Raw genomic sequence first — 23,929 nt, forward strand, 5'->3', positions numbered from 1 at the left:
ATGACTGAAGTACACTAAATATATATTTATTTGAAGGTAGCATAATGAAACTCACTAAATACTGTTTGAAAAAGAGGGGAGGGGGGATTAAGAATATAATAGAATGAATTGGTCAAGGTACATTGTATACATCTGTGGAAATACCACAATGAAACTTCTGTACAATTAATGTACACTAACAAATTAATGGAACATTGGGGATGTAACTGGTAGAATGTTGCCTAGCATGCTTGAGACCTTGGTTTAATCCCTAGAACTGCAATAAACAAATAAGTAAATAAATAGAGTGGATAGAAAATTTCTGAGAAGGTTCTTTACTGATGATGATTTTACAAAAAGGTTAATAAACAGAGTCCTAGAAATACTTATGTAGGTTTTAAAACTATATAGAAAGCAGGAAAGTGATTGCTGTAATATTCAGGGAACTTAAGGGAGTGGTAGGTACCAGGTGCTTCTGGTATGTTCACTGCTCTGTTTCTTCACCTGGGTCATTCAGGTGTTTGCCTAGTAGTTATGTATTAATCTATATGTGTTTTATGTATTTTTCTACATGAATGCTTGTTATAATTCACAGTGAAAAAGTTGAAGTTTATGGATTTTAAGATACAGAAATAACAAAATACTATTTTTATATATGATTGTGTGCTAATCCCCAAATTAGTAAAATTACTTAAGTAAAAGATATTGACTGGTGAAGATGAACAAAAACAGGAATGTATTTTGTTTTGTTTTGTTTTTTATTCAGATGGGCACAGTTCTTCATCCATCCACTAATGATCAGAGATGCCATTGACCGTGAAGTTGAAGCTGTTGACAGTGGTAAAGAAGTACTTTATGTCTTACTGATTTTTTTCCCTCATTGAACTTGCTGTTGGGCACATTTTTCATTCTTTCATCACTAAACCATTTTATATCTTCAAGGGTAGCATTGAAATAGATATATCATACTTGTTCCAGAAGTCAGTAAATGTTTTCATTCAGATAGATTTGAAATAAGCCAAAAGGATGGTGGACTGTAGCTTATTCATAGTGGTTTTTTTTTTAGAATTTTACTCTAGTGGCTAATCTTTTGCAAGATTGTAGCCTGATTCTTTTTTGTGTGCTGAGATCTGGGATTGAACCAGGGACTTTTAGATGTTCAGTTGCAGCCTAATTCTTAAAGCTAATACTAGGTGTTAAAACTAAACGTTTACTTACTCTTTTTGAGTGAAAAGACATTTTCTCTGAGGCTTAATTTTAAGTATGTTGTGTTGATATTTATATAGTTTGTCCTATGGTACTTGTTACCTATGTGTGGGTCCTTTATGACTTGGATTTTGTTAGTTATAACAATAGTTATATATTTATGATAAACTGAATAGGGAATACATTTCATATTACTACTGCCCATTTCTACTTATATTGGGATTTATTTATTTATTTTTATTTTTTGTGGTGTTGGGGATAGAACTCAGCACCTCTGCATGCTAGGCAGTTCGTCTACCACTGAACTATACACCAAGCCCCCCTTAACGTTGGAATTTAATGAGTGAAGACAATAAGGAAAACTATGTGCTTTTATAGAGTAAGGTTCATTATAACTCTATAGTATAAATATTCCTTAATTACATGACACTAATAAATATCACCCTTGTAGATTAACCCTGCAAGTTTTATTTTCACCAGAGAAACATGTAGTACTACACCTGAGAAAACTTCCAATTTATATAGATTAAATTTGGCTTGTAGCATCTGAAGTGACAAGGTCTCTTTTTGTTTCATTTGTCTTTTCTTTTTTTTTGTAGTTTTCTCTTCCTTGGCTTGATTCAGTGTCTAATAATGACTTGCTGAGTTCAGTAGACTGCAGATAGCCAGAGAGAGCCATCTGTCTGCAAGTCAATGCACTTCTGTTCCACCTACAGAAATGTCACTAGCTGTGGTCCTCAGTATGTTTGTGAAAGAGGATGAGATAGTATAGTTTCCTTCTAGCTCTGCTAACTCCTATAAATCAAGGGTTTATTTCTTCTTTTTGTTACTTGCCTATATCTGTTTTATCTTAGACCCAAATAATTATTAAGGAAAACTCTGAAAGCTCATCCCACATTTTGAGACCTAGATTATCTGCATCCTAAATACTTTTTAGTATGACTTTCTTCATATAGATTCTAGAATGCATTAAAATCCACGCTTAAAAAAGTGTATATTTAAGCTAGGTACTGGTAAGCTGAGTGCTGGTGGCTCATGCCTATAATCCTAAGCTACCTGGAAGATCAGGAGGATCAAGTTTCCAGGCCAGCCTGGGAATATGGTTTGTGAGACCCCATCTCCAAAATAACCAAAGCAAAATGGACTGGCAGTATAGCTCAAGTAGTAGAACTCCTGCAAAGCAGGAGTTGAAACTCCTGCCTGAGTTGAAACTCCAACCTGAGTTGAAACTCCAGTTTCATCTATTAAAAAAAGTGGATATTTAATTAGATTTTGCAAGTTTAAATCATAATATATTTTATTATGCTTCAAGAATTATTAAAAAAATATATACACATAGCTGGTGGCTTATGCCTGTAATCTTAGTAGCTACTTGGGAGGCTGAGGTTGGGAAGATCATGGTTCAAGGTCAGCACGGCAAATGGTTTGTGAGACTGTGATCTCCAAAATCACCAGAGTAAAATGGACTAGAAGCGTGGCTCAGGTGGTAGAGTGCCTGGCTTTGCAAGTGTGAAGCCAGTCTTACCAAATAATTAGATAGATAGGTAAATAAATAAATCCGACACAAAGCCCCATTCTGTTTGTTTTTTTAAAACACATACACATTTATGACATGTGGTATGAACATTTACATATATACACAGTATGTAGTTTTGGCTTAAAATGAACTTTTGGTTTTCTTTGTGTGTGTGTGTGTGTGTGTGTTGTATGTGTATGTATGTGTAGTGCTGGGCCTTGTGTCGTGTCTGCTAGGCAAACACTCTACCACTGAGCTATACCTCTGGCCCAGGTTGTAGACATCTATTTTTTGGGGGGGTGGTACTGGGGTTTGCACTTGGCTAGGCAGGTGCTCTGCCATTTGAGCCACACCTCAGCCCCTAAAGACATCTTTTATATTGAAGTTTCTCTTATTTTGCCATACCTTCATCTTTTTACTGAGAATTTAAAAAAATTCACTGGAGGTGTGGTTCAAGTGGTAGAGAGCCTACCTAGTAAGCTCAAGGCCCCGAGTTCAAACCCCAGCACTGCCAAAAAAGCCAGTTACTCTGTTGAAGCAGTATCTCATCTTTGGCTTAGACTTTATAACATAACTAAAGTACATTCTTGAATATGCTGACTTCTGCTTCTGTTTCTGCTTTCATTTTTGCTTCTTTCTACTCGCTCACCAACTGTAAGAATAGTGGCCCCTAATTCATTTTTCTAGTTCTACTCTTGTTTCCCTTCAAATATATCTACCCATTTGCATGCAGAATGGATTTACTAAAGTCCGATCTGATAATGTCAGCCCCCCTCATTAAACATCTGCAGTACTTCACTCCATGGTAAATAACTGTTGCTACCATTTATTGAGTGGTTATTGTTTGTGTTATGGTGGTGGTGGTTATTCCCATTATCCTTATTTGACATACACTGAAATTGAAGCTTGGAGAGTTTAAGTAATCTAGACTCATAGAGTAAGTTCTTTCCCCAAATATCCATACTCAGTAATGATTGTATGATAGCAATAACTGTCATACACATACAATACTTTTTCTGAAAGGTCTATTTTTTGGTGCTGAAGGTGTAGCTGTATATCAGAGCACTTGCCTAGCATGTGTGATTTGCCTAGCATGGGTTCAATCTCAGCACTGGGAAAGAAAAAAAAAAAATCTTCTCTTATCCTGATTCCTTGCCTCTGCTTTGATTCTGAACACCATATTGACCTTCTTTGTGTTTTTCAGAACTGCTATAGTCTTCTTCCTTCCCCTGCCTTAGAATACTTTGCATAGTCCCATTTATCTTTTCCTTATGTTCTCCAAAAAATTCCTGTTTGTTCTTTAAGAATAGCTTGAGCACATATGAATAAAATAATAAATAAAATAAATAAATAAATGATAAATAAATAAAATCCACAACGCTTGAAAAAAAAAAAAAAAAAAGAATAGCTTGAGTCAGCCCCTAGCCTAAGTCACCCCTGGGAAGCATCTATAGCACCTGTCATTAACTGACATATTAAAATCCGTTTGTTGGTTTATTGATTGTCTGTCCTCCTAGAATGTAATGTTCAGGGTTTTTATTCATATTTCTTCTTTGAACAACTACTTTAGTCATATTTGATGGACAGTAAGTATTCAGTAAATTTTTTCATTTTATTTTATTTTACTTTTTTTTTTTTTTTTTCTGTACTAGGGTTCAAACTCAGGGTCTATACCTTGGGCCACTCCCCCAGTCCTTTTCTATGAAGAGTTTTTTCGAGGTAGGATCTCCTGAACTATTTGCCTGGACTGGCTTTGAACTATGATCCTCCCTGATCTCTGCCTCCTGAGTAGCAAGGATTAAAGGCCACCGGCACCAGGCTTATTTTTTCATTTTAATAGCATATATTGATTGTACAAAGGAGTTTCATTTTGGTATATCCATACATGCATATAATTCACCATTACTCTTTCATATTCTCCCTCTCACCACCCCACCTCCCACCCCACACCCCCCAGTAAATTATTTATTTGTTGTATTGGGACTTGAACTCAGGGCCTACACCTTGAGCCACTCCACCAACCCACTTTTTTGTGATAAGGTTTTTCAAGATAGGGTCTCATGAACTATTTGCTTGGACTGGCTTTGAACCTTGATCCTCCTGATCTTTGTCTCCTGAGTAGCTAGGATTATAGGTGTGAGCTATTGGCGCTGGTGCTACTGGGGTTTGAACTCAGGGCTTCACACTTGCTAGGCAAGCACTCTATGGTTTGAGCCATGCCTCCAGCCTTTTTTTGCTCTGGTTATTTTGCAGCTGTGTAAGCTTGAATTTCCAGATAATAAAACAGATACTTAAATTTCATTTTATTTAAAATGTTTCTTTAAAACTGACAGAATATCAACTTGCAAGACCTTCTGATGCAAACAGAAAGGAAATGTTGTTTGGAAGCCTTGCTAGACCTGGACATCCTATGGGGAAATTTTTTTGGGGTAAGATATTAAATAATTCATTTAATTTCCTATTTTCTAAGTAAGGATGATTGAGAATACGAAAAGCTGATAAAAAGCTGAGTGTAGTGTTGCATACCTGTAATCCCAGCACATGGGAGGCAGATGCAGGAGAATTACAAATTCCAGGCTACATAGGGAGACTGTGTCTTGAGAAAGAGTGAGAGAGAGAGAGAGAGAGAATGAACTAATAAAGGAACGAAAGTTACAAAACTATGGTATCCAAATACCTTTTAATTTTTAGGGTAGCTAGATAGGTTTTCAAATAGAAAGTTATTAGTGTACTTATTTGGTTTTCTAACATTGGATATAGCAAGAATAGAACCTTACATCTTGTGAATGCTTTCTAGGTGCCAAATAGGTGAATTATCTCAGTTGTTCATTATCATAATTTTAAGAGATAGGTACCATTTAAAGGTAAAGAAACAGGGTCAGGGAAGTTGCCTAATTAGCTTAAGTCACATTGGATATGGGATTTGAATATCTCTTACCTGATTATAAAGTATATGCTCCATCAAAACCTGACATTTCCATATATCAAGAAAGATTCAAGAATAGTATCTTTTAATAGTCTTTGAACTTGATCTAATTTTGTTTAACTGGTAAGCTTTTCAGTTGGTATCTGTTTTTCATAGTGGCTCTTTGTTGGTGGTAGAATTCAGCAGTATTCTAAATAGTAATCTTGTTGGCCACAAAATAGAAAGTGGGATGAGTTGATGTAAAGTATACTTAACTCACAGGGTGTTTTCCTTCTCTGTATATTTTGTGCAACTTATATATATATTATATAACATCCTGGTTTTTAATGTATTTTATTTTTAAAAATTAGATAGACTATTAGTAAAATAATTCAGAGAGAAAACCTGAATTGAATACTAGACTATTAGGAAGGAAGCTTAGGGAATTACTGTCTGTTGTTGAGATATTCCCAATCAGAGATTAATTCTTTGTATATTAAAATTTACTTCAGAATTGTTTCTTGCCTTAGATTATTCTTACAAATTAGTTCAAAATTCTTGAGTCACTTGGGTTATTTCATAGGTCAAGTTAAGTAGTAGAACATTCATTGTAGCTGTAGTTTAACAATAACTTTTTTCATCTTTTTACAGGAAATGCTGAAACACTCAAGCATGAACCGAAAAAGAATAATATTGATACACATGCTAGATTGAGAGAATTCTGGATGCGTTACTACTCTGCTCATTACATGACTTTAGTTGTTCAATCCAAAGGTAATAATTGTCTATTTTGGCCCTTCATTACTCTGAAGTACAACTGACCCTTGAACAACAGGGTATGGATTGCATGGGTCCATTTACATGGTTTTTTTTTGAAGATTTTGAACAGCCTGCACATGCATGACCTAGAAATGTTGAAAAATATTAAGAAAAAGTTAGTTGTGAATGCATAAAATATAGGTAGATAATAGTCTTTTATTATTTATTACCATAAAATATACACAAATCTATTATAAAAAGTTAAAATTTATCAAAATTAGGACACATACTATTAGACAGAGTCATTCACAGTGGAGAAAAATGTAAATAAATATAAAGATTCAGTATTAAACCATAACTGCATAAAATTAAAATAGTACATACTAGTACCACTGTAATAATTTCATATCCACCTCCATTGCTGTTGCTTCAGACTCAAGTGTGGTGATTATTTGTGTAAAACATTGTGTTGCTAATCATCTCTGCATGAGCAATTGTCTCTGCAGTAAATTGTGTATTCCATAAAAAAAAATCGCATGTTTCTTGCACAGTTTTTCACTATATATAGTACATGTGAAATATGAAATGCATGACAGTTTATGTTATTGGTACAACTTCTATCAAAAGCAAGCTAAATTTTTGGGGCATCAAAAGTTACACATGGCATATGTGGATTTCGGACTGTCTGGGGTCAGCACCCCTACCCCTGATGTTATTCAAGGGTCAGCTGTACTACTTTCATAGAATTTATTTGTCTGAATCAATGTGACACTGTGTTGTTAATTACTTTGGTGTTTGACCTTAAAAACTAAAGGGAATCAGAATATGAAGATACCATAAAGTAATGGCAAAGCTCAGGGAGGCACAAGATCGTCTGAGTGTCAAATTTTTTTGAAGGTGGTGGTGGTACTGGGTTAGAACTCAGCTTGGTGCTTGCTAGGCATGTGCTATACCACTTGAGCCACACTTCCAGCCCTTTTCCCTCTGGTGATTTTTGAGATAGGGTCTTCCAGCCTGGACAGTGGTCCTTCTATTTATGCTTCCTGCTATAGCTGGGATGACAGGCACACACCACTGTACCCAGCTATTGGTTGAGACAGAAGTCTCATGACCTTTTTAGACAGAAGTTTGATGACCTTTTTGCCTGGGCTGGCCTCATGATTGGAGCCTCCCAAGTAGCTAGGATTACAGGCTTGAGCCACTGGCTCAAAAGTTTTTTTCTGTTGTAGGAATAGGCTACAGGTTGTTTATGTTGTCTGCAAGTATACTATTATACTGATAGGTAGTAAATTTATTTATTTTTTTTTGAGACATGATCTTGCTGTGTTACCCAGTCTGCCCTTGAACTCATAGGCTCAAATGATCCTTCTGCCTCGGTGTCCTCAGTAGCTGAAACTATAGATATACCACCAACCCTGGTTTATGAATTGGTCTTTTAAGCCCATATTCAGATGCCTCCAGTCTGTGGTTTTACATTTGATCTATATTGATTCTAAACCTGTACAGGGCAAACTGTTTGATTATTCATCCTTATATAAGATCCTATAAAATGTCATGATTAATTGAGATCAATTATAGTGTTAATGACAGAAGTATATTAAATATAAGAATCTTTTATTATTATTATTATTATACTGTGGGTACATTTACAAAGGGTCTTACAGTATATATATATGAATTCACTCCTCCATCGTTCTCTTCTACACCTGCTCCCCCAATAACTATACTTTTCTTCATACATATTTATAGTATTTGTGTTAACTTTTCTCATTAAGGAAACCCTAGTAGCTTTCTTTTTTCTTTGCATTTTAACCTTTTTAGACTTTTGCAAAGTCAATCTATTGCTAAACTATTCCTTTTGACATACCTTATAATTTGTACTTTTTTTTTAGAAAAACTAATCCTCTTGCCTTAATGTGATTCTCCTTTTTGATAAAATTTTACCCTCTATAGCATCAGAATTAAGTTCAAAGCTGGCCTGGCAATTACATATAAAATACTTTGCATTTATGTTCAAAATTAGTCTACCTTATGATTTGAATATAAAAGTATAGATAATGATGCCTTATTTTATTTAATTATAATTGTGCGTCTAGATTGCTTTTACTTTGTTAAAACAGGCAATTTCACATTTAGTATGTAAATTAATTTAAATTTTTTGTGTTGTAAATTATTTCATGTACATGCATTTTTCTTCAAGTATGTATTCTGTTTCTTTTGCATTCTCTTCTGTGATAATATGAGCTTATTAATGCTTATTGCAAAATTGTTTAAATAGGCAATAGAGTTTTGATAAAAACCACATATAACCTAGATTCCATAGATTTTGTAGCGTTAGTGTTTACTATGCTATTTAAAAAATCAAACATCTGTGTAAATAAAATAAATTAAAAACTTGATTAGCGCATTTTACATCTTTGTTTTGAGGGTGTTGGGGATTGAACTCTGGAACTGTCCCATTTATTGGGAATTAGTAGAACGCATATGCCTGGTGGAATTACATATAGCAAATACTATCTTCTGCAGCTTGTGTTTTGCTAGCAATTTCAGAAAACTTTTTATGAGTATAATAAAGGAATTAAAAGAAGATAGAAATCATATGTACATTAAACCAAAGAAGAAAACTTAGTGGGGTAAAACCAAAGTACTAATGGGATGCTGGAAAGAAGAGGGTGGGTTAGTCTGATGGAAAACAGAAAAATTCCTAAAGGGTGTAAGTTTTAGTATGGATATAGGAAGGTGTTGGCATATTCTTGTCTCCTGTCTTTTTATGCTACTCTGTTGATAAACAAAGACTTAAAAAAAAAAGTGTCCCTTTTCCAACTTTACTAGTGAGAAATAAGAATCTAACAAAATTGTAGATGTCTTAAGGTTTTTTTGTTTTTTAATCTGCTGTTATCTTTCCCGTTACTCATTACTGGCAGGATATGTCCAATTAAAATATCTTTTTGTTTTGTAGCTACAGATTTGTGAAAAATCTAGCATTTCTCCATTGAATAATAATATTGCATGTCCCTTTCTTTCTCCTACCCCACTTCAAGAAACACTGGATACTTTGGAAAAGTGGGTTACTGAAATCTTCTCCCAGATACCAAACAAGTAAGATATTTATTTTCTATAAATCATTTACTTCTACAGTTAAATAGCATATCCTTTTGTATTGAGTTCCAGAGGCTTTTTCTTTTGTGTTGTTTTCTATTTTAAAAAGTCGTAAAATTAAAACCTATGGAGGCTTAATAACTTTGGCAAGGTCATACAGCTTTTGGATGAGAAAACTAAGAGCCCATTTTCATGGTTTCTGTGGTTCAATTTATAGGTTTACAAACTTATAGTAAACAATAATACCTATAATAAGTAAACATGCCTTTTGCATTCAGTTGGAGCTTTTCTGTTACTGTGTAACATGTTTGAAAGTGTGATATGAAAGAAAATACTGTATTGAGAAGTAGAATATGTATACTTGTGTCCCCTGCCTCATAACAAATTGCGTTCTGAAAGTCTAAGACAGATGTTTGGAATATAGAATGTTCTTCCCCATAAAGGAAATAATCTTGTAGATTGGCTGATTTTCCATATGCCTAAAACACCAATGTCATATAGTTGAACCAAAGTGATCTTTTATTAGAAATTGTATATAGGGTTCCTATATACAATACTTAGCATTTTTTGTTCGCTTCAAATTCACGAAAATAAAATATATAATGATACTTGCTATTATATTTTTGTTCCAAAGCATACAAAAATTTAATTCTAGAGCAACTAAGTCTTTATTTCCATTCCTATTGCATTTTAGTAAAATAACTGAAATCAGATTTTTTTTTATTACATCAGGTGAATAAACTAGTAGCTTCTTTTAGTTCATCATTCTTAGACATTATTTTATACATTTGAAAGAAAAATTAGCTTAAAACATTGAATAATTTGTAATAACAACTGATGGGTTATTATTATCTAGGCTTTATGTAAATTTCCATTGAAAATTAGCAGTACTTTTATGCATGACAAGATAATGAAAGCCATGCCAAATTTGTGGGCTTTAAAATTAAAAAAAAAAACAAAACCCAAAAACTTCTGATAAGAAAGGAGTGTAAGTTAGGAATTGTGAAATGACAAATGGGAACGTCTTTTGCTGTGAAACTTTAATAAAAATCAGAGATGTATTGAATAGAGGGATGCATTAAGTTCTGTCAGTCTGATGAACATTAAAAATTCTCTTAATAATATTCACTAATAACACTGGTCCCTTAATGAGACAATAAAATGTATTTGAGATGATACTAATTTGTATTGACTGTGTTTTTGCAAAAGATAATGAAGTTTTAATATCTTCAACCTGATTGAAAGTCTTTAAAATACCACACTGCCTACTACAGTCTTTATACCTAACTACTACATATATATTTGTTTAAAAAATACTCTTGTAAACTTTTCTTACTGAAAGGGCTTTTTATAGAACTAAAATTGAATGAGACTGATAGATGCAGTAAATATTGGTAAAGGATCCCTTCAATTCATTGTTTTCTGTTCTTGTAGGTTATAAAGATGTGTTAGTTACTGATGCTGAGGTTAAGAATAGGGTTTGTAGACGCTGCGGAGTGGCTCAAGTAGTAGATACCTGGCAAGCAAGTGCAAGGCTTTGAGATCAAACCCCAGGAGCACAAAAAAGAAAGAAAGGGGGAGGGGGGTTGTGTGTATGTAGTCAGGACTTTGTGGCTTTGTTGCCATTTACTTGCTTGTACCTAAAATGCTTTTCAGCCAGCAGTACATAAAATAGATTTTAAGAATCAGCTACCCATCCCTAATTATACTGCTTATAAAGACTTTTGCCAATTACATTTTAATCTGTTTGTTTTATTTTCAGTGGGTTATCCAAACCAAACTTTGGCCATTTAACGGATCCATTCGACACACCAGCATTTAACAAACTTTATAGAGGTTTGTGAACCTAAGGTTTAAAATTAAGTGAAATAACTAGCACATTCTCCAAAACTTAAAAGTACAAATACAACTATGTTGGAAAAGAAGTAAATGAACATGGAGATGAACACTGCCATCAGTAGTGACTGATAGCAGGCCACAGACTAGCTGCAGATTGATATAGTTCTGGTACCCTCCTGCTACTTGAGTCTTGTTTCATGTTTTCTCCCTCATTTACCCTTATTTGTTCATTTAAAAAAAAAAGATTTCCTTAGTATTTTGTTTTGTCCATATTCTACTTTCCTTTGCCTTTAAAGAAGAAAAAATAAAGAGAAAACACTTTGGAAATTATTTTCTTTTAACTTCATTAGACAAACAATATTTGTTAAATGCAAAGTACCTTAAAGTGTCAGGAAATTAGAGGGAAAGATCATCCTTAAATCCTATTGAGTGATGACATTTTTGGAAGTTTCCATCTGATTTTTTTATAGATATAGTAACCTAAAAATACTAAGTTTGTTAAGTATAAATTACATATACTTCTGTCTCCTTCTTTTTAAAAATTTAATATTATATCTGTAGTAAGTATATAACAAGTCATCACATGATTACTATAATGTAATTTGCTTAACAATTTGCCTATAGATTCTTAATTCACCATTTTTCTGTCTTTGCTCTTTTTATCATGGTAGACTTTTTTCTCTTCTAATTGCTTTAGGTCTTCTTTCCTCCTTCATCCCATTGCCTTCTCGTCTTCTTTTCTGATTAATGACTTGTTTCAGCACAGCCTTTCTGCTTCTGACTCCATTCTGTTAAGCTAACTCTTCTTTTTGGCTTTATATTTCCTACTCATAAATCATAGAATAATATAGTACTGAGAAGAATCTTGGAGATACTTTCCCTAAAACATTCAATTTACCACAAGAAAACAGATTCATTAAGATTTAAATGCAAGTGGCTTTCTCAAGGTCATGTAAGCATATATACCAAGAAAAGTGGTAGAGCTGGAGTTTTGCCATAGATCTCCTGATTGTAGTCTTGTATCCTATTTTGAAAGAATGGACCCATCCTTAGCAAGATTTCATATTCTCACCATTCTTTTATCCCTCTTTCCCTACCTGTGAAACCAAATAGAAAATAAATATACAAAAATTGCATTATTCAAATTGGAAATCTTTGGCAACTTGAAATAAAAACTGTGTATTATCTAATCTTCTCCTGAATGAAATATATTGTATTAAAAATGTTCTTTTAGTATAGTAAAAGTTTTGAAGAAACATTTATATCTGTTCTTCTGGAAAATATTTTCATTTAGTTGTTCCAATCAGAAAGATTCATGCTCTGACCATCACATGGGCACTTCCTCCTCAACAGCAACATTACAGGTAAGAGTTGAAGAGAAAATTTACTTCATTAGATACTATGAAAGAGTCATGCTAAATAGTTTGGGGGTTCTGAATTTACAAACACAAGTGTTTGATAACCTGGAACTTAACTACTTCTGAAATTTTCAAATCTGGTTGTGTATTTTATTGTCTTTTCTGGGTATAAAAGCTAGAGTTTTCTTATAAGTACTTTTCCTAAATCCTTGAAATTAAGTATTTACTGTGAATGTTAAGTTTTTTAACTATTTAGTACTTTTAGTAAAAAAATATATTAGTTTATGATTTATTTGGCCTTTATTTTGATTGTGAAAAGGAATAGTCCCAAAGATTTACTTCTATGAGTTTATTAGGCAGCTATTTTAACTTATCTATGATATGAGCAGTACACCTTGGACCAAGCAGTTTTTAAAGATGAGGATCAGTCAGTGACTACAAATGCTTTTTAGTTAGAAGTAAATGCAAAAAAAAAAAAAAAAGTAAATGCAAATGAACTGATTAAAACTACCAACAAACCAAACCATGAAGACACATAGTAAAGGAAAGAAAATAATGTGTATTGCTTAATAAAAAATGCCTTTTGTCACTTAAAATGTTAGCATATTCAAACAAATTATTAAAATACTGTTTGTGTGCATTTGGTACAAGGATAATATAGGAACATGTAATATATGTTGATTATCTAGGTATGAATTTTTTTTTTTTTTTTTTTGTGATACTGGGGCTTGAACTCAGGGCCTACACCTTGAGCTACTTCACCAGCCATTTTTTGTGAAGAGTTTTTTTGAGATAGGGTTTTGTGAACTATTTGCTTGGGCTGGCTTCGAACCTCAATCCTCCTGATCTCTGCCTCCTGAGTAGCTAGGATTATAGGCATGAGGCACTGGCACGTGTCTATGAATGATTTAAGAAGTGTTAAAATGTTAAAAAGTTTTTACTGTAACAAATACATATATTTAAGTGTTCCAATAGGATAAAAGGGCATAAAGTAAAAAATAGTTTTGCTTCTGTCTTTATCCTCAAAGATATATCTGAATTAATAGTTAATAGCTTTCCTAATATTTTTCAGGCATTAAAATTTTGAATATAAAGCACATATATCTTTTTATGGAAATGGAATTATATGACGTGCTGTTAACCTTACTTATCTTCTTGATTAGTAAGGTAGTGAGTTGTGGAAATTAAGCACTGTTTAACATGACATTTAATCATCAGTCATTTTGAATCCTCAAATAGCTTTTGTGGGGAGCCATTTTTTACAATGAAACAAAGTATTAATCCCTCCAAAAACAGTGTAATTAGCTTTGCTCAGATGCAAATGTATAATCAGCTGGGTTTATTTCATTAAGTGCTTTACTCCTCTGTGCCTGTCTTAGTATACATGTAATTCAATTCACATTTTAATCTATGTTGTGTGGGCTTTGAGTCTCGCTTAACAGAGTTGAAATTGTTGATTTTCAAGAGTTTGTTGATTTTCAAGAGTTTACTAAGTTTTGTTGGGGATGATGGCATGGTAGCATATGCATACTGCTCCAGCTAGTAGAGAGGCTGAGGTGAGAGGACAGTTTGAGGCCAGGAATTTGACATCAGACTGGGCACAATAGTAATATTCCATGTCTATCTAATGTAAGTAGGTAGGTAGGTAGATAGATAAAGTGAGTTCTATAACCTGATAAGATTTTCTAATTATTTTTCTATATATCTTGGCTTTGGTGGAATACATTTGCAAAATTTTAGTACATGTTAATGGGAAAAGAGTTTGAATATATGCCACTACTGAAAGATTATCACTGTATATGATAATAACACCTGTTAGTATGTTTGCATCAGAACTCTGTAAGGTAATTAGGCAAGTGAAGACAGAAAGAAAAATACTGTGAGGTTATGTTTTGTTCAAGGTCCTAATTTATTTGAAGGAAAACTAAAACTAGAACCTAGATTTTCTGGCCTTTACAGCAACACATGTCAATTTACCACAGAATCTGATGCAGTATTGAAAGCTTTTGTTGTAAAGCTTTTGTCCATAGACAGTGAATCATAGCTATATTGGGTTCTAAGATGATAATCTATATTTTTTACATATTCATTGAAGTAAAAATTAAAGATTTTTATCATGAAAAGAATTAAGTTTGGTGTTCAAGAGAGGTAGCAGGATTAATTTCTGGATTTCAGATGAAGCAATTTATCATTTTCTGTATTTATCTTGCTGCTATTAAAGTAATTGCAATTTTATGTTTAGTGGATTTATGAGAATAGGTTTGTAACTAAATTTTCAAGTGTAGTAGTCTGTAGCAGTAAGATTTTCTAATATAAACATTGATTCTTTTGATTTCTGACCTTTACATTTTTTTTTTTAAAGGGTAAAGCCACTTCATTATATCTCCTGGCTGGTTGGACATGAAGGCAAAGGCAGCATTCTTTCTTACCTTAGAAAAAAGCAAGTATTCAGCTATTAAGTATTTTCAGTAACACCTATTAAGTGGTATATAATGCATTCTTTTTCTTTAGCTGCCGAGAGGTATATAATCAAACTTTTAATGTTTAATTATAGATGTATAAATAACCTAGATTATTTTAATGGCTATATTATATTTTTGTATTTCTTCATAAGGTACCTTTTAGCTCATTTTGGAAATAAGTACACAAAATTAAAAAAGCAACAAAACATGGTAATTCCGGAACTAGATAAAAAAGGTGTGCTGTAATCAAGAATTGAGATTTGACTGAATGGTAATGAAGTGGATTTCTAGGCTTTCTCAATACAACAGGGGGACTTTTAGCAAAAACTTCCAATGTACAGATAACTCATACTACAAGTGTGTGGCAGCTGTTAACAGAATGTACATTTAAGCACCTATTTAAATCATCTATAGTTAAATAATAGAAGTGCAACTTTAGAGTCAGGATCAAAACACCTAAAATAATTCCTCATTTGTTTTTTCTATACACTAATTTGTGAATGGGAAGATAGCTAAGAAATTTAAAGAAATGGTATTTAAGACATCAACATCAATGTGTTCTATAACACTCAAAAAAAACCTGAGAGGGTACAGTTACTATAAAAGAATAAACTAATGACATTGAGTGTGTATATACACATTGAGTGTATATGTAATGTGCTTTGGAGGTACAACTTTTGTACCTAACTGAAATTTATTAGAATTTCAAACTTTATTTTGCTGTTCTTCTCTGTTGTTTCAAGTTTTCAGGATTATTTCTCAGAAAAAGATGTAGTCTCATTGTTTCTTTCTGAGATAACCTATGTAGGTTAGCTGACAGTCTGAAAGAACTCATTTGAGATTCTAAGTTGGGATGTATTTGATAGGTTTTAAGGTTTCTTCCAGGAGACAAGATTAAAATGAAAAGCAAACTATATCTCAGCAACCATATTTTAGTATTTTGTGCTGTTGTCTTCAACGAGACTTGCTCTGGTTTCATAAAACTGCTGATGGTTTGCTGTGTTGAAATATCTATTAGTCTAATCTTCTCACTAAACAAGTAACGATGGTATAATTTCCTTCTAGTAACTCCTAAATATACTACAGTTCTTTGAGAGGCTTTGTGTTTTTAAAATTTGTACTTTAAAACTTACTGTTAGAAAGTGTATGTTTACATTAAAAGCTGAGGCTCCCAAATTTTACATACAAAGCCTGTCTAGTTTGTTAATCTGAAGGGTTTATAGAATATCAGTTCAGATTACTGGTTGAATTATTTTTTCCCAACTATAGGTGCTGGGCTCTTGCACTGTTTGGTGGAAATGGTGAAACAGGATTTGAGCAAAATTCTACTTATTCTGTGTTCAGCATTTCTATTACATTGACTGATGAGGGTTACGAACATTTCTATGAGGTAAGTAACTAAAGTGGAGTTGCTGTTCTTTTTATATAGATGTCACTTTATGCAAAAGACTAATAGATTTTTCTTTTTCAGGTTGCTCATACTGTCTTTCAGTATTTAAAAATGCTGCAGAAGCTAGGCCCAGAAAAAAGGTAATAAATACTTCTTAGAATGAAGCCAGGAGTCAATCTTAGAGTAGTTTAGAATTCAGGCTAACAATAGACATGCTTTAGTTCTGTAGGATAGTTTTTCAGGCAATTCCTACTTTATTTCCTTTATTGGTTCCATATCCTCATCCCGCTACATCTGAGTGTACACTAGGATTTTACATTCATTTGGCTAGTTTCTTTGTTTTTATGCTTCTCTCTTTTTTTTTAATTGATGATTCTAGTGAGGAATTTTTACATGTTTTAATTATCATTTTCTTTCACAGAATTTTTGAAGAGATTCAGAAAATTGAGGATAATGAATTTCATTACCAAGAACAGGTATTGGAATTCAAATTCTTTTCCAATGTTTACTGTGACCAAGTTGAAACTGGTGTGGACATTGTTCCTCTTTTTGGACGTGTCACTGGAGTTTTAATTCTGCCACTCTCTGTCATGTGAGTCTCAAGATAGCCTTGAGGCTATCCGAAAATTAACTCTTGTTTTTTGAGTATTGAATAACAGTGATAGGATTAGGCAGATGAAATAGATCATGTGGTGTGACAATCATTTATCTGTGTAATCATCTTTCTTGCCTATCCCTTTGATAATAAACACTCATAGAGAGCTTGCTAAGGTATATGATAGTTTGGGAATTCAAATGTTGTGAAGATATTCTACAAAGTAATTGCCCCATGTATAATGTTAGAAACGTTGACCTTTGGAATATCAGGGGACCAAAAGCATTTGCCTTGATTAAAATTGCTTATCAGAGAAGGAAAGCTTCATGACTGTGGTAAATTTTAATTGAGTTCACCATCAAAACATAATATTTGGTTACATTTTTGACAGTGGGCGGTCCATAAGTAAAGACCTCTGGGATATTGTGAAAAAGGTAATGATCCTATGTATCTTTAGCAGAAGAATATCTAAAAGGAAGTTATTATATAATGCTGAAAGGTGAAGAGTTTAGAACAGAGCTTTTTTATTAAAAAAACAAACAAACAAACAAACTTAAGCCATTCAACAGTGGCTCGTGCCTGTAATCCTATCTACTTGGGAGATTGAGATCGGGAGGGTCAAGTTTTGAGGCCAGCCCAGATAGATAGCTCAGAAGGCTCCATCTCCAAAATAACCATAGCAAAAAATGGACTGGAGGTGTGGCTCAAGCAGTAGAGCACCTGCTTTGCAAATGTGAAGTCTTGAGTTCAAGCCTCAGTACTGCCAAAACAAAAACAAAAAAATCCCATAGCAACAACAAAAAAAATCTCATTTGTGCTTTGAAAATCTATTGAATCTTGTGGCTCTGCCCTCAGAATCATACTTCATCCTCTTAACTTCTTAAGCTTTTGGAGAAATTGCCTTAGTTGTACAATGATCACTGGTATATCCTTCACCTAGATTCACCAATTGATAGTTTTTCATACTTACTTTCTTCTCTATCTCTCTACACGTACATGTATTTTTACTGAACCATTGGAGAATTACAGATGATACTTTACACTAAATGTTATTTTAGCATGTATTTGCTACAAAGGTATTCTCTTGCATAATCTCCATGTATTTTTCACAGTTCAGAAATTTAAAATGGAAACAATACTGTTTATTAATGTATAGTCCATAGAATAGAATAGTGTTTTTAAATACATAGAATAAAGTACAGTGGTTTACAAAGGAATATTGAAATGAAGTACTCAAAGTAGTAAAAAAAAAAAAAAAAAAAAGCCGAGCGCTGGTGGCTCATGCCTGTAAGGAAACATAGGCCCCAAAGGTGACCACGTGGAGAAGAGTAATCTGGCCAAGAGATTCTTTATTGCTGGGTGGGAGAGGGAGAGAGCAGAGAGCCAAGAGAGAGAGAGAGAGAAGGGCAGGTACTTAAATACCCCTCAGTGAGACTCGGCATGATCTGATTAGTTAGGATCTTAGGGTTCATGCTGATTGGAGGTTGGGGCAGAAGGAGGATTCAAGCTAGACTTGAGGCAGGACTGTGACCCTGGGAGGCAGGACCGTGACCCTGGAAAACAGAAGCTTAAGGGTGCAGTAAGAACTGAAACCTATTGGCGCCATTATTGCCAACAATGCCTGTAATCCTAGCTAATTGGGAGGCAGAGATCAGGAGGATTGAGTTTCAAAGCCAACCCCGGGCAGATAGTTTGAGAGGCCCTATCTTGAAAAAAGCCATCACAAAAAAGTGCTGGTGGAGTGACTCAAGGTGAAGGCCCTGAGTTCAAACCCCAGCACTGCAAAAAAAACCAAAAACCCATATATATATATACATATATATATATATATATATATATATATAATGTTTTACTGGACTTGGGGTATGGCTTAGTTGTAGAGAGCTTTAAGTGCCCGGAGTTCAATCCCCAGTATATTGGAGAGGGAGGGAGGGAAATGTCTTTATTGCCATCTCCCTATTTATAACTCCTCTTTTGTCATCCCCCGCCCCCACACCAGTCTTTGTTAGTATATACTTGATATTAAAAACATGAGTCCTAAACATCTTAGATTAAAACCTAACTAGTACACTATCTGATGTACCAGCTTAAGCAGAAGCTGCTGCCTCCTTTGGCCATCTAGTTGATGGGAGTTTATCTTTCTGTGATTTCATCTCAGGTTTGCTTATGGCAGAAATGAGACTTTGAATGGACCAGGCTGACTTTAAGAGTGAGGAAAGGATGGTCAGGAGCCCTGGGTGCCAGTGTGCTCTTCAGTCTGATCTTCCTTATGCTTGGTTCAGTGACCTGCAACAGATGCTTCTTCAGTTATGTAGCTGGAGTATAAGGCCTCTTGGGAGAAATCAGCTGTTTCTGGCTGAGTCGGTCTCACAGGCTTCCATGTACTTGGCCTCAGGATTACGCAGAGTTCTAAAGGCTATGTTCATGTCTTTGAAGATTTAAGGATTCAATTTCTAATTCTATATCCAAGAGAGAAAATAAATCCTTTAAGTATTTGGCCTTTGGATATTAAAAAAAAAAAAAAAACCTAACTAGTGCAAAATTAGAGCAAATTAGGAAAAGCCTATTTCTGAACTGCTAAATTAATCCAAAAAGATCAGAGTATTTCTGTTTTTTAGGTGTATACATTTCTATTTTAAACAATATTGGGATGGTTCCTCTTTAGACTTCTTCCTAGCCTTAATAAAGGCAAATAGAAATTCTTTGTTTATTTTTCTTTTTTCGGCATGCAGGGCACAGGGCCTTGCTCTTGCTAAGCAAGTGCTCTGCCACTTGACCCACATACTCCCCAGTCCTTTTGCTTTTAGCTTGTATTTTTTTTAGATAAGGTCTCATGCTTTTGGCCAGGGTTGGCCTTGGACCAACCTCTCTGTCTCAAGTAGCTGGAATTATAAGTATATACCACTACACCTGACCCCTCTTTTAAATTTTTTAAAGAAACTTGGACCCAGTATGACTCATAAATCAACTGTTTGAACTAATGTATGATGCAAATGCTATTTTGTTTTATTGAGCACTTTTCTATAGGCAGAAAAACAGGACCAAAATGGAATGCAGTGAGAGTTTATAGAACCAAAAAAAAAAGGATAGACATTAACAAGTATTAGAGAGGATGTGAAGAAATTAGAGTCCTTATACATTGCTTGTGGGAATGGTAAATGCTATCGCTGCTTTGGAAAACCATTTGGCAGTTACTTGAAAAGCAGTTACTATATGAATCAGTATACATACATCTAAGAGAATTGAAAGTATGTGTTCCTAAAATCTCATGCATAAATGTTCATAGCATTATTCATTATAATGAAAAAGTAGACTCAACTCTTCCTAAAGTGATGAATGGATAAATAAAATGTAGGTTATGCATGTTACGGAATACTATTCAGCCATAAAAGAGAATGATTTGTGCTATAACCTTGAAAACATACCAAATGAAAGAAACCATACACCAAAGGTCACATGTTATATGAGTCCATTTATATGAAATATTTAGAATAAGCAAATTCATAGGCATAGAATATTGATTTTGTTTGTTTGGTTTTGGTGGTAGTGGGGTTTGAACTCAGAGCCTTATGCCTGCTAGGCAGGTATACTACCACTGAGCCATGCCCCCAGCCCTAAATGTTTGGTTTTATGAGTTTTGTTTTTTTTTTTTTTTTTGATGCTAGGAATGAAATCCAGAGCCTTCTGCATATTTGGCAAGCACTCTACTACTGTGCTATACCTTCAGCACACTTCAGGAATTTTTCCCCCAATACCTAGTCTATTGCTGTAGCATCACAGATCTGCTTTTTGCTAGAGTCCTTGTTGTTTTCTTATAGGAAGTACTTTGAATCACTCAGTTTTACATCATATTGATTAGAGCAGCTACATTTTTAATAAGTAACTGGTAAAAATAACTGGTTAAAAAATTAGAGGCTGAGTGTGGTGGTACACACTTGTAATTCCAGCACTTGGGAGTCAGAGGCAGGAGGATTGTGAATTCCAGGCCAGCCTGGGCTACATAGAGAATTAAAGGCCAACCTTGGTTGTATAGTGAGACCTGTCTCAAAAAAAAAAAAAAATTAGAACAGAACAAGCCATTGTAGATAATACTTTACTGACTTATTAATGATGTAGTAATGTTTCCTGAACTGGAGGAAAATTTAAAAAAAGAAAAAGCAAAAACAAAAAACCTACCAGTGCATCTTTCCTCATTGTTTTGTGTGACCAGGATTTGAGCTCAGGGCTTCAAGCTTGCAAAGCATGCCCTCTACTGCTTGAGCCACACTTTCAGACCATGTTGCTCTGGTTATTTTAGAGATGGAGTCTCGTGAACTCTGTCTGCGCTGACCTTGAACCTCGATCCTTCTGATCTCAGACTCCCAAGTAGCTAGGATTACAGGCGTGATCCACCAGCACTCAGCTTGTAATTCCATTTCTATATGAATGTGTGTAGTACACAACCTTTAGTTATGGTCTCTGTGAGTGTCCTTTTCTCCCCAGAGTTCCAGTGTCTGCTCTGTTTATCATTCACTGTTTGGCCTTGGGCACAATCTGTTTCCTCATTACAAAATGTGGGAATGGAATGACTTGGTATCTGAAGGGCCTATCAGTCTTGAGGTTCTGTGTACCTGGGTGCTCAGTAAATTGCTTTCTTCTAGATAATTATTCTTATTTCATAGGATAGAGAACTAACCATTTTTTCAATTTTAAATGAAGATAACATACTAATTAATATAACTTCTTTTTTAAAATCTTTAAGATTTTAATTGACATAATAATTGTTCATAAACATGGGCACAATAATATTTTAATACTTGTGGACAATGTGTCATGATCAGATCAGAATAATTGGCATATCTGTAACCTCAAACATACATCATTTGTGTTGGGAACATTCAAAATCCTCTATTCTGGCTATTTTGAAACAGTCAACAAATGGTTGTTAACCATAATTATCCTACTGTTCTGAAGAGCATCAGAAGTTATTCCTCCTATCCTATGATCCCCCTGTGTCTTTTAACCATCCTTGTCCCAGTCCCCCTGTCTTCTATACTTCCCAGCCTTTGAAAACACTATTCTCTACTTCTTAATACTTTTATCTAATGGCACTCACATTTTAATTTAATTCAGGTTTACAAATGGTAAACCTGATGATAGTGCTTTAGTGACCTCACAGTCATGTGATGCACCTAACAAGTAAACATTTACACATCAATGTGATGACTACTCTCATGAAGAGACTGTGACTTGAGTGGAACCTAGTGGGTTATTGGGCTCAGGATAGGAGTTGGAGGGGTTTGTGATTAAGCCCTTAAAGGCAGTAACTCCAAGTATATGTTCTTAGAATTCTGAGCATCAGATTCTTAAGCTGCAGTTGCATCTAATTCCATCTGTTCAGAAGCTTTTGGTTTCGTTGTTGGAAAAAGAGAGAAAATATGTATATGTTGTAACAAATTAAGAATAACAATGGAGAGGTTCTGTTGTGAAACAATTTTACTTCTTTACAGACAGATCCAGTTGAGTATGTGGAAAACATGTGTGAAAACATGCAACTGTACCCACTGCAGGACTTTCTTACTGGAGACCAGCTCCTTTTTGAATATAAACCAGAAGTAAGAAGATTTCCACTTTTAAAACTTCCTTTTAGAGAAAGGAGGGTGAAAAGTCCACAGATGTACTGTGAGAATGGAGAAAGCTTGATTATATTAGGCAGGATATTTGTTTAAACAGAAGAAATATCAATAGTTTTATGGCTAATTCTCCTGATTCTTTTTTAATATAAAAGGAGAAAATCAACTCATACTATTTTTACAGTTTCTTGTGTGTTGAAAATGTTAAGGCAGTTTCTAAGAATTATGTGGCTTAATTCCTAAGCATACTTAGATTTCTTTAGCTTACCTTTTAATTTGGTTGGAAACTCTGGACAATTTTTAATCATTTGAAAATATTTGTGAGAAAAAAATGTAGGATTCCCTAAATTTGAAGCATATAACTTACAGAAAATATCATATACAAATATATAGTCAGGGTCATTCTTCCATTACTGGGGAATAAGTCACCTTGCTTCATATAGAGTAGCATTTGTCAACCCCAGGAGATGGTTTGCTTTCTAGGGGATATACTAGTATCTGAAGACATTTTGGTTGTAACAGCTAAGAGATAGGCTGTGGATTGCTCCTGGGATCTGGTGGGTAGAAGCCTGACGTGCTGCTAACCATCTTACAGTATAGAAGATAGTACCCTCCAAGAAAGAATTCTCTGGCATAAGATGTTACTAGTCTTCAGATTGAGAAACTTTGGTAAAGGGCATTTATTCCCAAACTACTAATTTTAAAGAAGATAGGGAAAGGTAAAGGAGGAAGTAAAAAACTACACATTCTTGCCATCTCTCTAGAGTGGTTATGTTCAGGGACCTATGTGTTTTTTTCTAAACCACCATTTTGATTTTTTTTTTTCCCTCAAAGAAATGGTGTTTAAATGGTAGAATTCCAAACCAACCTGCATAATCCTGTTTAGTCCTTAATAATAATAATAATAATCCTGAAGGATTATTGAAGGATGTCTATATTAGCATCATCTTACTGATTTCTTGGGTCTGAGATGGTATAAAACATAATCTTTTAAGAGCATATTCTTTGGAATCATTATAAATTTGGTTGGAACTCTATTTTTACCACTTTTAGCTGTGTGTTCTATGTTAATTATATACCCTTTAACCTGAGCATTACTTAGTCTTTTACCTCTAAAACCAAGTATTGCTTTCTGTAAAATAGATATACTTTGCAACTGTTTTTAGGATTGAATGAAATAGCATATGCTAACTGCTCCTTAGCACATAG

At 34.1% G+C, this 23,929-nt stretch overlaps 1 protein-coding gene across 5 annotated transcripts in view; it reads left to right on the top strand.

The window, feature by feature from the left end:
- Nucleotides 1-23,929, top strand: part of Nrdc (nardilysin convertase) — an 85,354-nt gene that overhangs the window by 43,757 nt on the left and 17,668 nt on the right. For 3 of the 5 annotated variants that reach the window (XM_074080142.1, XM_074080144.1, XM_074080147.1), the window contains 11 exons: nucleotides 746-819; nucleotides 5,035-5,130; nucleotides 6,258-6,380; nucleotides 9,407-9,464; nucleotides 11,227-11,300; nucleotides 12,598-12,667; nucleotides 15,024-15,101; nucleotides 16,393-16,513; nucleotides 16,595-16,653; nucleotides 16,935-16,989; nucleotides 22,598-22,702. In XM_074080142.1, coding sequence (XP_073936243.1) covers nucleotides 746-819; nucleotides 5,035-5,130; nucleotides 6,258-6,380; nucleotides 9,407-9,464; nucleotides 11,227-11,300; nucleotides 12,598-12,667; nucleotides 15,024-15,101; nucleotides 16,393-16,513; nucleotides 16,595-16,653; nucleotides 16,935-16,989; nucleotides 22,598-22,702 — 913 coding nt within the window. The remainder of the gene's footprint in view (nucleotides 1-745; nucleotides 820-5,034; nucleotides 5,131-6,257; nucleotides 6,381-9,406; nucleotides 9,465-11,226; nucleotides 11,301-12,597; nucleotides 12,668-15,023; nucleotides 15,102-16,392; nucleotides 16,514-16,594; nucleotides 16,654-16,934; nucleotides 16,990-22,597; nucleotides 22,703-23,929) is intronic. The other 2 variants (XM_074080143.1, XM_074080146.1) reach the window with 1 other exon arrangement.

Source organism: Castor canadensis, chromosome 7, assembly GCF_047511655.1.
Source record: "Castor canadensis chromosome 7, mCasCan1.hap1v2, whole genome shotgun sequence".
NCBI lineage: Eukaryota > Metazoa > Chordata > Mammalia > Rodentia > Castoridae > Castor > Castor canadensis.